At 36.6% G+C, this 16439-nt stretch overlaps 1 protein-coding gene and 1 pseudogene across 1 annotated transcript in view; one reads left to right on the forward strand and one right to left on the reverse strand.

Annotated features, from left to right (window-relative positions):
• The window catches only part of LOC111739029, a 6788-nt pseudogene extending 4838 nt beyond the window's left edge, over positions 1–1950 (forward strand).
• An 8688-nt stretch (positions 1951–10638) lies between these two features.
• Positions 10639–16439, reverse strand: part of TRUB1 (TruB pseudouridine synthase family member 1) — a 29812-nt gene continuing 24011 nt past the window's right edge. The window contains exons 6-8 of the mRNA XM_011359260.2: positions 14893–15032; positions 12818–12874; positions 10639–12068 (exon numbers count right to left, since the gene is read on the reverse strand). Coding sequence (XP_011357562.1) covers positions 11809–12068; positions 12818–12874; positions 14893–15032 — 457 coding nt within the window. The 3' untranslated portion in view covers positions 10639–11808. The remainder of the gene's footprint in view (positions 12069–12817; positions 12875–14892; positions 15033–16439) is intronic.

Consider the following 16439-nt stretch of genomic DNA (forward strand, 5'->3'; position numbering starts at 1 on the left):
TGCCAGTTATGCAGAGAACAGACTTCTGCAGGGAGAAAAAGGAACCCATCGTGGGAGACCAGTCAAGACATGTGTGTGGCTTGGAGTTGTGCCATGGGAAAGAGAAGCAATGGGCACATACCAGATTCTCTTGGCAAGGGACAGGGTGAGGAGGAACGGAGCCAGGTGCCAACTCCATATACGTGACACGGACAAGGTTAGGAGAGAAAGGCCGAGTGAACCTCACATCAAAGACTGTTAAGGGCAAACAACAGGAAACATTCTGAGGACCCCAAAACAATGTGTTTTACTGCCTACTATTGAGTAGATGTGAGAGAAATAAGACTCTTTTCATGAGAGAGTTTTTAAGAAAGCCAAGTTACAGTTAAAGCGAATGGAATGTTGCAGAAAAGGGGAAAGTCATCACTGATCCTTATAACCTGATGTGATTTCCCAGTTCTCGAAATTCTCATGGTACTATATATAGACCCCATTTTTAATTTTCTAAAATTAGATTTCAAAAATGCAGAAAATCATAGACTAATATTATAAATACCTTTATACCTACCGCCCAGCTTCCATGCCTGTCCCTTTTTAATGGCGCCTTCTTCTGTCGTACCGTTTAGTCACTTGATTTTCTTGTACTATAGTAAAGTGCCTTGAGTGCAGGGGCTCACTCTCCTCTTTGTATCTTAGAGACCCCGTACTAAGGGCCTTCCATAAATTAGGTCCCCTAATATTTGCTGAATTGAACTGTGTTCCTAAAAGACCACAAAGAGACCTTCAGGAAACAGGAAAGTGTGGCAAGCAGCACATACTATTCTGACAGATTTAAGAGGCTGCAGCTATTTTTAAGGCATATTAATTCAGAAGGAATTACTGTAAGTGAAAATAGGACAGTAGGTGCATCTGTAGTGTATGACAATGAAAACTTATTTCATTTGCTCACATCTTTAGCTAATATTTCTGATTCTGGAATCAAAGCCACAGGCCATCCAAACCTTAGCTTTCCTGACCAATATCTGTGCTCGCCTACATGCTAAATTTGTTTGATTGTTTAGGCAATAACAAAAATTTGCCATCTGATTATTAGACAATGTTTACACACTTTGTCAAGCCCCAGTCGTTTTGTCTTCTGCCCTAACTTGTCTCTGACCTGCTACGAACCCCGGGAAGAGTCGTACTGCCCGATACACTAGAATCCCCACTACATCGCTTCTTTACGCAGAGCTACATCAATGACTCACCAGAATTCCCAGAAGAATGTGCTAGACACTCCAGGGAAGGAGGCCTTCAAGAGTAGTGCCAAGGCTCTCACTGCACTTCTCTCCCCTCAAGCTCCTGGGCCCAGTGCGCTGCTCTGGGACGACGCGGAGGACTGCAGGGACACCGAGGGCTGCAGGGACGGGGCGCACGGTGGCGCCGGCGTGGACCCCTCTGCTGCTGGCGCCGGCCGCGGGCAACCGCGATTCGCAGCTTTTCGGCAGCGTCCGAGCCGCAGCTGCTCTGCCTGCGGGCCGCGGGCGCCACTCCACTTGAGCCTGGGCTCTGCTCACTTGTGTCTGTCGGTGGCGCCCTTCGACGCTCAGGCCAGCCTCCACCAGGCCGGCCGCTGCGCCCTGCAGCGCCGCTGGGCCGACCTCCTTGACCTGATCCTGGACACGGGCTGTGTGGACTGCGTGGACCGCAGGTGGGTGCTGAGATGAACCGCTGCGACGTCAACGACGTCAGGTTCCTCCACCTGCCAGCACCTTTGCCCAAGATTGGGCCTCATCCGCTGAGCTTTGCAGCTGTATGACCGGAAGTACCTGCCTCTGGTGCTCACCGACCTTCAAGTGGACCAGGCGCTTGTGGGACGAGCAGGTCTTGCAGAAGAAGGACAAGTTCGCCCTGAGCCAAGCGGACCCGCTGGTGCAGTCGGGGGGCCCAAGAGCGAAGCCTAGTGAGGCCGGGGTCCCGACCCGGCCCTGAGCCCTGATAGGTTTGCCCAGATTGTGCAGTCGATGCGAGTGGCCTTCAAACGTAGAGTGACTGGTACATTAGATGCGTGGTTCTCTCGCTGGGTTTTCAATTTGGGGGCCTCTTTGCCGCTCACCTTGTTCCTTGTTAGCTGAAGCTAATTCAGAGCCTTCTTGGTCTAGGAATTGGGGAGACCAGAGCGACAAGACCGTATCATGTTTATTCCTGCCAAAGTTAATAATGAGCCTTATAAATAAGCCTTTTTCTTGGGCCTCGCAGTCCCCCGGACTGGGGTGTCACATTTGTCAGGTGACTCCCAAGCTCTCCTAAGGCCATTCAGATTTTCTTTGTAAATTTTGAGCTTCAATGCTTGTACTCTCATTTTCATGAGTAACATTTTTGTTTTAATTTTAACATTTTATTTTGGAATAATTATAATCTCAGAGGAAACTGGAAAAATAACAGAGACATCTTGAGTACCCTTCATCCAGCTTCCCTCAAGTGGCGATGTTTCGCATAAACAAAACCAAACTAGAAGATTGGCATTGGTGTGACTATTTGAATTTTGCAAGCAAACTTTTTGCAAAAACAACCTACTTTTACCATATATGTGTTGACAGTGATGTTAAAGTGACTTAGGGGGATAAAGCATTTTCTGATCTGGAACTCCCTATGGAATCATAGATTCTGGTAACCCTGAAAGTACAGAATGCTGTGGAAAGGAATATATTAGGGTATATCGCTGGTACTTAGCTAGGTTATAGTGATGATACTTTTAAAAGTAAAATATTAGAGGAATGAGGCTGCCCCTGCCACTTCTCCTAGGTGGCCGGTTAATAAAACCGGTAGATAAAACAGTAGCAACAACAACAAAAATAATAAAATAGGGTGATGAGGGCAATTTGGTTTGTCCTAGTTTATACCTGTTGTTGATCACTTAATGTCTCTCAAAAGCATTTGGGTCTAGATGATAAATTACATAGTCACCCTACTAATTCCCCCACCTAAACTTTTTACACCATACGACTGCTTTACGTGGATGGGGCTTCCATTTTTTTAATTCGTGCAGTGTCCTGACAAATAAATAAGACTCTTTGCTTTATTATAGGAAGCCACACTAGACATCACAAACAAGTCTCCATTTTTGGCACTATTTCTGAAGATAGCGCAAACTAAAATAAATTCATTCTCCCAGATGTTACCATCACAAATTGTGCCGACATGACACAACTGTCTTTCCACAAAGAAAGTAAGCCATCAAAAAAAAAAAAAAAAGTAACTAAAATTTAAATTACAGAATAAAAATGTTCAACATTTAAAGTCCAGGGCTGTGTTTACTGAATTTAAGTCAAAATCAGCTTAAATTTCAAAAATGACAACAAAAATCCAGGATGGCTTTTTATTATAGACAGAATTTTTCCCTCTTTTATTTCATCTGCATCAGCTCCAAAAAAAAAAAAAGAAAAAAATAATACATTAGAATAATAAGTAGTTATAACTATATTTTCAGCCTAGCAATTTCTACCCAATTTTCAGCAGTAACGTTTCATTAGAATCAAACATTTTCTAGATGGTTTAAAAACACAATGAAAATCTGGCACTTTGGGAGCTCATGTGAATACAGCTTTAACTTCTTATTTTCAAAGAAAAATGAGATTTAACATAAAAAAAAAAGCATTGTCCCCAAAGATTCTTAAACAAAAAAAAAAAAGGAAACTCAACCTGCTGTACACATTAAATAATTCAAATCAATGATCCTTTTAAGCCCTTAGCAATGCATGAACCAATAGGGGAAAGCAATCTAATACTTCACACATTTAGGGGATTGCATTAGAAAGACTTTTAGTCTGCTTCAGCTTTTATAAATGCAAATGTATGCAGAGCAGACAGACCGGGATCTGTACAATTTAGCAATGATCAAAACTTGTAATTTTTGAAAATGGGACAGATGTCCAGACTAGTTATATTAAGATGCTTCTTATTGAAGAAGAAACCAAACAAACAATCCAATTCTACCTCCTCCTTAAAAAGGAAACAAATAAACAACGCTACCAAAATTAGAATAAGTTGTATATCATCTTGTTTCTTTCATTGATTCTTAGAGTTGAGAGGCAACTCAGGGTAGTGGGATAAATATTTCCAGCATGCATCAGTGCATTACTCATCTTCCTGTCCCCAAAACACAGAAATGGGGGGAAATGTTTCTCCATCCAAGGACCAGCAATAGGCTAAAGGTTAACTTAGAGACCAGCTTTATCCCTGGTTCTATGGTACTACACTCACTTTGCACTACAGACAGGAAAGCAGGCCGGATAGTCTGCAGTCAATAAATATGTGGTGAATGAATGCCACCTTTATCGTTCACTTAAACTTGGTTAATGCTCACTCTCTTCCCATACTTGGAACATCATGATGCCCAAGGTTCATCTGATGATATTGAGTGCCTCGAATATGCTGGGCACTGGGAAAATAAAGAGGAAAACATAGTGTTCATTCTCAAGTAAAGTGGGGAGGACAACAATGTATGATTAGCATGGGGGACTAAGTATGGTAATGAATGTATGTATGAGGTGCATGACAGCTGAGATGAGGGTAGATCAATTCTGACCGGGCCATCCCAAAAGACTTCATTACTATAAACTTTGAGTCTTGAAAAATTACCGGGTGGACATGGGGGGAAAAGCCACCTTCTGGGCTAAATAAGTACAAAGCCACAGAGAGGCAACTGGGAGAATGGGAGGCACTGAAGATTTCATGCATTCAATCAAATCTTCACTGAAGAATGTCTATGCGCTAGGTAAAGTATGAAGTACCAGGGATATGGTCAAAAATAAGATATGGTTCTTGTCACTTTATACTCTAGATGCAAAGAGTATTAACAGAGGAATGACACAATCTATTGTGTTTCAGAACAGCCACTCTGGAGTAAAGGTAGAGGATGATGACATGTAGAAGCCTAATTATGGCTACTGCAATAGCCCAGGTAAGAGATGATAAGGGCCTGAGCTAAGACAGTGACCCTGGGCTAGAGAAAGGATGTCTGTCATGAGATAGACTCAACCAAACATGTCCACATTCAGCCTCTGCTTCATTTTCTGACAGCTCCAGTGGTTACAGGTTCTGTCCTTATACTGAGCTGGAATCAGCCTCACTTCAACTGCCATTTGCTGGCCTAGTTATGTACCCTGGAGAAATTCAGACATGACAGGTCCTCAAATACTGGGTCTGTGTTCATGTTTAATTGGCATAAGTGAAATTCAGTTAAATATTTATATTCATCTAACAAAAAAGCAAAGTTAGGGCATACATTCCAAATGCTCACTAAATTGCTTGCCCAAAAATTCACCTGCAAGAAGACGCGTTTAAGATAAAAGGTGGTTTTTAAAAATCTTTTTTTTTTTTTCAAACTTCAGCTTCATAGACATTTGAAATCTTTCACTTTATAAATTACCCTTCTTGTTCATTGAACAGAATAGGACTTGGCTATTCTCAAGGCACCCAGACCTCTGCTCAATGGCCAGTATTTTCCAGGAACAAGGGGCAGGAGAGCAGGAGAGGTCAGTTGTTAACCTTTCAACAACCCTGCTCTCTGCTCCTTCACCTGAGAAATTCTACCTCCTGAAGCTACCTCTACAGAACTAAGATCCTAAGAATTTTCTTGGATTTCTATTTGTAGTTTTGGAAAGAGTCCTTAAACCCGATCTACATTACTAGGGCAAGATGGTGAATAGAGACATTGATCCCTACCGTCATGGGTCCTGGTCAACCAGAAGTCTGCCTGTGTGGCAGTAATGCTTTTCTATTCAGGAAGGCCAGGGGTTAAAACACTGCTGAGCTTTGTTTGGGAAAATATCATTTAATTGTTTTATTATGCAAGTTTCAAGCATATGTAAAAGTAAAAAGAGTAAAATGAACTCACATATTACCTTATTTTCAGATTCAACATTATCGACATTTCGCCACACTTGCTTCATCTATGCTTTTCTTTCATTCTTCCTCCCTCCCTCACTTCCTTCCTTCCCTTTCTTTTTCCTCTTTCCCACCTTTCCTTTTTCTTCTGTCCTCCCTCCTTTCCTTGCTGTAGTATTTTTAAGCGAATCTCTTACATCATGTTATTCAACCCCTTTATTCCACAGTAACTCTAAAAAATGACCTTTTCTTAAATAGCCACAATACCATTATCACACCCAACCAAATTAATAATAATTCTCTAATATCATCTAATTTCTAGATCTCAGGGAAGTTTTAGAAGTCATAATGCTCGACATTTCTCCTGCTTCTCTAGGGAAGGGCTCTATGCCAAGGATGGCCTTTATTGATTATCGGGAAAATTTTCTTTATACTCTGCTTAAATTCTCATTCTATTACTACATGTTATACCATGCATCATGCTAAATAATTGATCTCCCTTTGCAATGTTTACACATTTCAGATATTTGTATACATTTAGCTTGTTTTTCCTTCGTTTTTGCTTAGCTGAGCTTTACATATTTAATTCTTTCAGTCGTTCCTTACTAATCAATGCTGTCAGCCCCTTAATCATTTTGGAGCTTTTCTTTGAACCTCATCCAGCTGATTTCCATAAGCCCAGTAATGAGTAGCCAGAACCAGATGCTGTGTTCTAAGAGTAGTCTCACCCAAATCGAACCAGTCCCCGTCTCTCCTCTGAATGCTCAATCCCAAACCACAAGAGCCTTGTTTTCTGTCATATTATAACAGAAACAAATGTCTTGTTTTCTGCTTTTATTTCCAGTTATTTTTTGGCATTACAGCATGTGTTTCATTCCTCCCACTAAACATCTGTTCTTCAGATTGCCAGATGTAATATAAACAACATTTTGGAATCAGAGATCTAACTCTGCCACTCTAGCTATGTGACTCTTGGCAAGTCACCTAGTACTCAGTGCCACTTCAAGATCTTCACTAAAATAACAGATACAGACTGATCATTCCTACTTCACAGGATTGTTGGTGGGTTAAGGGGGGTCCATGAAAGGGGGCTTACTAACTTTAGTGGTGTATATGCATGTATGCATGCGTGTGTACTTAGTACACACTAGTACACTTAAAACACAAAAGGTAAACATCAATATTTTCAAGATTTTTTCTATATGCAATCAATAGTCTATTGCACTATTTGATAATCTTTGCTGTCAGGAAATCCTTTAAGCTCAATTCTTCCTACCAAAACAATTTCTTATAAAGCATTTTTGAAACATATACCTTAAATCCATAAACCATGAGAATTTGATTTATTCTTTTACATGTAAATCAGGTATGTGGCATTTGCTTCTGTTTACTAAGTTCTGAGAATCATGCTAAAACACTTTACCTGAATGACCTAATTTAGACTTCATAATTTTATGGTGACACTATTAATATCCCCATTTTACAAATGAGGAAACTGGGGCTCAAAAAAGTAAATTAACTTGCCTAAGGCTAATAGCTGACGATAAGCAGAACTTGGAAAACCCATAACTCCACAGCCCATGCTCTGAACCACAGGCATGATTTAGTATTTGGAATAATAATTGGGAGTGCATAATCGTAGATTAAATTCAACAAACCTACTATACGCCAGACACTTTGGAGAGAGGGGAAAAAGCGTGGTTCTTTCTGTTTGGTCACGGAGGAAGTCAAGGCTGTCAAAAAAGGAATAAGCATGGTGATCATCATTACCAAAGGTAACTAACAATACAAACTACCCAACACCCCCCAAAATGCTACTCTTATACCAAAACTCAGATTTATTACCTTTAAGAAAAACCATTTGATGACTATTGCTAATCATCTTTTCTTCCAATTCCCTGGCCCTCAACTATCTTAACAAATCACTGAATATCATGTTTTCCTTTAAACTGTCCATTTAAACATCCATTATCTGATAATACTCTAGTTCAGAGAGTTTTTATTCCCTCAATCCCAGATTATTGCACCAGACTCAGTTCTAACTGGTCTTTCTGCCCTCTATTTCAGTCCTTGCCACATACCACTGCCAGATTCATCTCCGAAAAGTAAAGCTTCCACACGAATGGTCCCTCCTCTGTGCTTTACTTAATTCTGGCTTTCAAGGCTCCGAACAACATAATGCCAATCTGCCTTTCAAACCACATATTGACACAAATGTTCCTCTCCAAACAGACCGTGCTCCCGTTTCCTGACTGAATGTGCCTCGTCCACCGCCATCTTTGCTAGAACTATTCTCACCCACCCCAACTGCTCTCCTGTAACTCTTTAAGTATTATTTGTGGTTCAAGGCCCTCTTCCTCAATGCAGGTGTCCTGATCACTGTATCGTCTCTCCCCAGCCTCAGGAGCTCAACAGGTGTTTGTAGAAATTAATTATTGCTCCATTAAACATCACCTGCACTTTTTGGCAATACCACTCACTGATACTTAGGTATTGTCTTGCGGCCCTAATCTTTTTATATGTACATTTCTTTGGTTTCCATCTGAAGTAAGTGAAAGCTGCTTAAAGGCCTGGTCTACGTCTTCAAGACTTGTTTTCCCACTCAAAGGCATTCATGACTCTTTGACAACTGATACATTTAAATTATATGGTATAAAATCACCTAGTCATCACCTTCAGGTCATATAGCCAATGTGTGAGCTGAAAGACTATTAATGACTTAAGATACCTGGCCTCTAAGGCCTATCCTTACTAATGCATTAATTTGGAGTTGGGAAGTTACTTTTCTATGCCTTAATTTTCTCACCTATAATGGAGGAATTGAAAGTTAAATAATGTCAAAGCACCCTGAATACACGAATGCAAATTTATTAAATGTTTTGCCATTAGTCAATGGAAGAACAGATTATTTTCTAAGGATATAAAATTAGCTACAACGTTACGGTGTTGCAAGTCAGTTAACTTTATCTCACCACTCTTTGGAAATAGAGTTCCATTTCTAGCAGAAACAGTGGACAAAATAACCTCAAAACCCTCACAATTATAAATGCTGAGAAAAAATATTATAGCATTATTTAAGGTGATGCTCCCACTTAGAAAGTAGAAAGCTTCCAGAGAATGTCAGCACCACCCAAAGAATGAGAAAAAGCTGAATAATTTCTTGAGCCCATCAGCTGAGGTTGCAAGGTAAAATAAATTCAGAAAAAACAGGAATTCTTTAACCTCTGGCATAGTATGGAGATGAAAACAAATGATATCATAAGAAATTCTTAAAGGCCAAGAATGAGGGTTTAGAAATTTTGGGAGCCCCAGACACAAAAGAAGTCACTTCCTAGTTTCTAGGCCTAGAAATGCATAAGGCACAAATATTTCTTTAATATTTTGATTAAAATGAAAAACAAAAAAACAGTCGGTACTTAAATACTAAACTCTTGGGAGAAAACGAATTTGTTTTTGCATGAGTCTTGAAATTTTAAGAGCATCTTGATCAGTTTAAGCTGCTTAGGAGAGTTAATATTTTAAAGTTAAAAATGTGAACTATTCATACTCATAAATCTGACAACTATAAAAGGTGAAGAATTATTAGCCAATTTAGTTAGCAAAAATGAAAAATGAAACTAAAATAAAAAAACAGGCCATGAAGATACTTCTACCAAGTATGTACTGCATAAGTAACTCATACAAATGTTTAAAGCAACGATTAAGACATTTATATAAATGAACAGAGTATATGCGAAAGTCACACAAAAGCAAATTCGAGCAATTTCGAACTCCCTTATACTAAGTAAATTAGCAGCGACAACTATAAAACCCTGACTCAAAGCTGTAAACTTTTAGTGAACTGATAATACTCAAATGGTGACACAGTAAAATGTTACAACTCTTTGGGAAAGCAATAAGGCAAATATTAAGAACCATAAAATTGTTCATATTATTCTACTTAATAAACCCACTCCCAGGAATTTATCCTAATAAAATTTAAATAATTTAAGTGTTCAGCGACAGGGTAATGGTTTAAATAAATTGAATATGACTATGATTGAAATAATAATGATAAAAACTAAGTACATCAGGTGAAATGAAAGAAGTCAATTAAAAAGTATAGGTGTCTTAAGACTAATTATATATGAACAAAAGAAGGAAAAAGAGTAATATAAAATTAAAGGTCTGAAGTCACTGGATCAGGATGGTGAGGATTATGAGTAATTTTTCCATTTGGCAAAACTTTCTTCAGTGTTTTCAATATAAAAGACTGGATACCATTTTAAAAAGGTACTTGTCTTTTTGAATAATCTTTTCTGCATTATTAAATTATACATGTCAACTTTTAAGAAACAGAACAGAAATGACCCAGTTGTTCTCGAAAACCTAAATATTCCTCTTTGGACCTTAGCTGGCAATGCATGAAGACATCTCTAACCTGTACCATTCTAACAGACAGATGCGGCCACGGCCACTTTTGGTTGACATAAACTGCAGGGCACTGGATATGAATAAGTAAAATTGTAAACTTCGAATTTACAACTTTGTGTCTTTGATATTTTATGCTAATACTTCAAGACATCAAATTCTTTTCTTTAAAATTTTCTGTCATACTAAAAATTAGTTTTAATATTTTCATTTAAAATATGTTGTCAGTTTTCTACTGAAGCATATAACTTTTTTATATTGACTTTATAATAGGTTTACCACAAATGAAATCATGTTAGTTTACATATTTACATTTTTCAAGTTAGAGGTTAGTAGGCATGTGTTTAAAAGAAGGGCAATCCAAAAAAATTTAAAAACTCCTATTTTATGAAATTTTTAATGATTCTTACTTTTGAAACTATATTGAATAAATATAGCAGGACTTGAACATTTCTATGGCAGTATAATATATTGCTTTCCCACAACAAAAATATGAAGCATCCATTACATATGAAATTTACTATTTTGTAATGTTTCTATGCTTTCAAAATTATGTTAGAGATACACAGACAACTTTCAGTAGGCCATTTGAACGAAAATGTTTCAGAATAACTGTTTTTTAAATATTTAGAGCAGAAGAAATTAGCTGGAAATGCAGGGCAGCTATCTCAACATTTATAAATATCATTTGAAAGAGCAAACTAAAACAATGTCATGGGGATTAATGTCCTATAAAAAGGTATGAATAAGCAGTGAAGAATAGAGAAAAAAATTTTAATTGAAGATACATTCTTTAGGTTACTGTTAAAAAATTATGTCATTTGGTAACTTCGTACAAAGTGGTTGACTATGTTAATAATATCAGGAAAAGATATGCCAAAACATAAGCCATTGGATTGTCCTTTGTGCTAATGGTAGAGGTGAATTTAAACATTTAGTCTTCAATTTACGTCCGTTAGTGGTAGCAGCAATAATTTGGTTCAATTACAAATATTTATTATAAAAGTTTATTAGTGTCCAATATCTAAACAAACACACCTATTACTATATAAATGCAGCCTTATCAAAGAAATGTTAATAATCGTAAACATAAGAAAGTAAAATAATGGCCTTTTCAAACATAAAGAATTTCAATGCAACAGAGCCACCAAGAAGCCAAAATAAAGTCAAAGTGACGCTAATTTACATTCACTTTTATGACACCAAAGAAACAGGTAGCTCATATTTTTCTTCAATGAGAAAATGTGTTCGACTTTTTCACAGGAAAAACTTTGGAGAAATATCAAAATCAGAAAGTTGATTTCCCTGAATCCAATCTAACAACATAATAACATCCTAAAAGAACATTCCATATGACGGCAAAAAACTGAACAACTTCAAGGCTATTTATAATGTATGGCAGTTAAATTGTACAGTATAGAAATTGTAAATGATGGACATTTTTCTTCATGCCAAAAAAAAAAAAAAAAGGAATAGTTGTTTGTCTTTTGCACACAGCTTGTCATTCCGCACACAGGATTCAAATGTCAACCAAAATGTGATGACCCAGTTTTAACATGTCTTAATTATAGCATCTTCTCCCTTTGTCTCGTCTAGAGTTATATATTCACAACTCAAAACTTGTTCATTCGACTCTTCAGGTTTCGATTTTTTAAGTGCCAACTCCGCGGGGAGAAGAGATGAGCAATGCTCAAGAGACTGTGCAATGTCATCAATTGTCCATTTGTCTTCAGGAAGGGCATGCTCTTCTAGTGTGAATGGTCCTTGTTTGGTTCGGGTCAGCTCTAGTACATTGGCACAGGAAGAGAGTTCTACAGCAACAAAAGGCGAAAAGAAAATCCACAAGATAAATGATTCAGTATCTCATAGTCTATTATTTTTCAAATGACAGAACTAAATTCATACCTCTCAAAATCACTCCAAATATAAAATGGTAATAATCTGAGAACCAAGAGCCTTGAGATTAAGAAATGATTAAATAGCAAAATAATATTTAATAACTCACCTTATAAACTGCTTTCAAGTCTATAAGGAACCTGCACACACTTTTCTTATTTCACCCATGAAACAACCCCATGAGGCAACTATTACTCTCACTTCGCAGATGAAGAAATTGGACCTATCCAGTGTCACAACTGCAGCAAATGTCGGAGACAGAACTGCAACCTTCTGGCTGTTTGTAAGACTATGGCTTCTAGTTTTTAAAAAATTTGACTTGTATCAATGAAAATAACTTTTAGATAATCTTTTTTTCTTATTCCTACTTTGAGTTAAAATATTTTGCACTTGAAAAAAATGTTGGTCTTTACATTTATTATTTCCACCTTTGTTTTCTGTTCCTCTGTTTTCCTTTCTCTCCCATTACAAACATTTCACTGCAGCTGCTGAAGCTGATAATTATTGTCAGCCATAAACCTATAATGCTTCTGAAGCTGAAGGCAGCAAGAGTACAGTTCCTAAAGCCTGTACGCAGAGAAATGACAAATAGAAAATTCTCTATTCCCATCAGAAAGGAATATTACTCTCTAAATGATAATTCATAATTCATCTTTATGCTTACCTTTGCCAATGTCACTGACCAAGCTTCTGATATAAAAACCTCCTCCACATTCAACATCTGGAATGTTAACAGTGACATGGTAAATTGCTAACCTCCTATGAAATCCACTTTACATAGAAATGATGCCTCTAAACAAATGTAAAAATGCACTATGCAAACAATCAAGTGATAAAATATTTATGCGCTAAAACATAAATTATTCATCCAGCAGCATATGTGTTTGTGAGATTGAAAAGTCAGAGTGTGGAGAAAGCAAACAGCAGAAACTCATGAACACATTTTAAATTAACTGGCAAGTCACACCACTTTAATACTTCAGCCTTGTTCATTTAATAGGTTTTAAATAGTTAGACATCTAATCTTAGTTATCATGAGCTGTAGATTTTAAAAAATATTTTCTGATATCTACGCCTTGTTCATTTAATAGCTTTTAAGTGGTTCAACATCTCAGCTTTGTTATGAGCTGTAGATTTTAAAAAATATTTTCAAACTTGTACACTCAAATACAACAAACAAACAAACAAACAACCCTTTTGAGGGACAGAAATTATGTTTGGGGTAATATGCTATGCAGAGAGCTCAGAATACTTAAATGTTCTCTTGGAAGTATTCCTAAAGAAAACATAAAATAACGAAAATATACAATGTTCCCAAACTGAATGCATATCTAAACATCTTCATACAGTATAACACAAGTTTGTTGATTGAGAGCAGGACTCTGGATTATTTTTATTCATCCACGAGACATCCTGAATTTCCACACAAAAGGACTACATTCTAGCTGTTTCTAGTCTTATCAAACAAATAAAGCCATTTAGGGAATTAATCAAAACTGACTACCTGGAGATTTTAATTCTTTTTTTTTTTTTTTTCTGTAAGCTCGAGGATGGGGTTCACTGTCGAGATAAAAAAACGAGCACTAGAATCAAAGGCTGGTGTGCTAACATTCTTGCACTATATTTTACTTTGGGGAAAAGACAACTCTTTTGGCCTATCACAACCTCCAGTAAACAAAATTAAGTGCTTAAAGCTTAAGTGCAATCAGAAAATGTTGAGTTTTTCTTACTTTCATAGATAATATCTACTGTGCCGACCCAGCTGCTACATTTTCATGGAATTGGACAAAATCTCTTTTGGTATGTTTTTCTTAACATTTGTCAAACATTTTAGAATCAAGACACTAAAGAAAAAAGTGACTTTTTTCAATTGTACAAAACCACATTCTACAAGAACTTAATACACATCAGATAATATGCCAAAGCACCAAAGTTTCAGAAAAAAGGTTTGGGAAAATTATTTCTAAAAGGGATCTTATTTAGTATGCACTGTGAAATTAAAAGTAGGATGAGTGTAAGGGAGGCCTAAGAATTCATAACTACAGCTCTTATGTGTTCAGGGCTTCAGCTACTACTTTCTGCAACAAGGAGATCATAAAATTTCTAAACAATCAAAACAAACATTTTGGTATTTAAATTTAGTTCAAATGTGGATTATAGATAAATTCAAACTGACAACCTGGCAGAATACATTTCTGCCTCATGCATTATTTCCACATTTTCATGATCTTTAGCAGGAACTTGTAGGTAACAAAGAAAAAAGAAAAAAATCACTCCACTCCTAGATTTCTTGTCCAAAAACTAAAAATGCTTTGTTTTAAAATAACAAGATAATATGAATTATAAAACTGACTATAAACTATCAAATACTAGCCAAATTAAGGGAACAAGTATTCATAAGATAACAAAATACAAAATGTAAAATTCTGAAAATATATACTCCTTACCTACTCTTTTTTGTAGAGATCTAAGATATGTTACTTAGAACTTTATAGTAAAATAATATAATACAACATATGAAACACTCAGCCTATTTAGAAAGGCATTTCTGAAACACCAGCTGTAGGTCTTCTCATTAAATGTGTTATCAAAAAGGTATTAATAAATCTTAACCTTCCTTAAATTCAAAAATTTAAAACTCTCCAATATCCTAGGGATCCATCAAAATTACACAAAAGTAGCCAAATACAAAATAAAGGTACATGTAAATACAAATGATTTTGATTTTCTCCATCTTACCTAATGTGAAAAATGGTGGCTGGAATTTTTGAAGGGAGAGACTGTATACGGTAACTGGCCTGGCAGGTTTTGCTTCTACTGCTTCACCTCTCTTCATCAAAGTCGAAAGTCTCTGTCCATCCTTCTTTAATGCAGAATAGCTTACAAGATAAGAGAGGGAGAGAAGAATTAAGAAAGAATGAGAGAATAATACTACAGCAGGGAAAGGATGACTAGAAGCCTTTTCCATTAAAAATCCTTCTAAAAAATGAACTAGTTTTTTTCTTTTAATCTACTCCACAATTGTGTCAAGAATAGAGTCTCTAGGTATCTTTGAGGCTAATATAATATAGCTAGATCAAACACCCAGTAAGCAACCTTACCAGCTTTATTCTTTAACCATCTTCCTAGAGATGGTCTATTCTGGTCTTCCTTCACTAGCCCACATTCTGGGTTAGGGGCATGAGGCCTCTGGTCACAATGATCTCAGCTACATTTCCTTGAAATAATTTCCATTCCAATAATATTCACATTTTCATATAAAAGTTACTAAACTGTTTCTCTAAAGCAAATAAGCAAATAATATACCTATCAGATTTTAGCTTTGTGTGATAAAATTTTATTAGACTACAAAATCCTTAGAACAATCACAGAGAAGAAAATTCTATAACGGTTCTTATAAAGATGTTTATTTAAATAATGATCTAAAACAATGCTTATTCATATCCTGCTAAAGTGTTTAAATTTTTTCATTTGAGGCAAAATTATGAAGAAACATTTCCCCATAGCTATTTCAGTTTTAAAAAAATATATTCTTTTAATACAAAAGAAATATTAAATTCTAAAAGAACTGTCAGTAACTTACCCTGACACATCTTATAGCCATTGAAAAAGAAAAAGATGATTTGTTTGAAATGGTGATGTGCACAAAAAACATGGGTAAGGGGTAAATCAATATTCTTATACTTTTAATAAACAGTAACTTTCATTTGTTGCAGAGAATTGTGAAGCGTATGATTCTGGTCCTAGCTGGACTCTGAATTACAACTTGTACCAGACTGAACCGGTCCCTTCACAGCAATTCTGGGAAAAGCGACATCTCTGTGTTCCAGAACTACCCCGATGTCTGTCTGGAGATGGAATCAGAAAAACTGATAAAGACCAGAAGAGCACAGGTGTGAGGCTGTGGCAATATCCGGGACAGAGCGGACCACATCTCACTACCTCTTAGAGAGTGTGAGAAGCTCTGCATCCTGTCCAAATCAGGCTCATTTTTACTTGAACATTTGCTATGTCAGATTTAAAATCTGCCTCTCCATACATTTTTTTTCATTAAAGTGATGTTAATCTTTAACAAATAAAACTAAACTTTTATTGAAATTCAATAATTGAACTTACAGGGGAGGTACCTGCATTATATTCCCAGTAAATTTCTGTAAAATGCCTTCAATATCTTCTTGAGTTATTTTATCTGCCAAAAATGAAAAAAAAAAAAAAAGACACTAAAACAACCACAAAAGTACATGTGCTATATTTTTACAGCACTGAAAGCTGTGAAAATTCATTAA

The sequence above is a fragment of the Pteropus vampyrus genome, unplaced genomic scaffold (genome assembly GCF_000151845.1).
Source record: "Pteropus vampyrus isolate Shadow unplaced genomic scaffold, Pvam_2.0 Scaffold46, whole genome shotgun sequence".
NCBI classification, from domain to species: domain Eukaryota; kingdom Metazoa; phylum Chordata; class Mammalia; order Chiroptera; family Pteropodidae; genus Pteropus; species Pteropus vampyrus.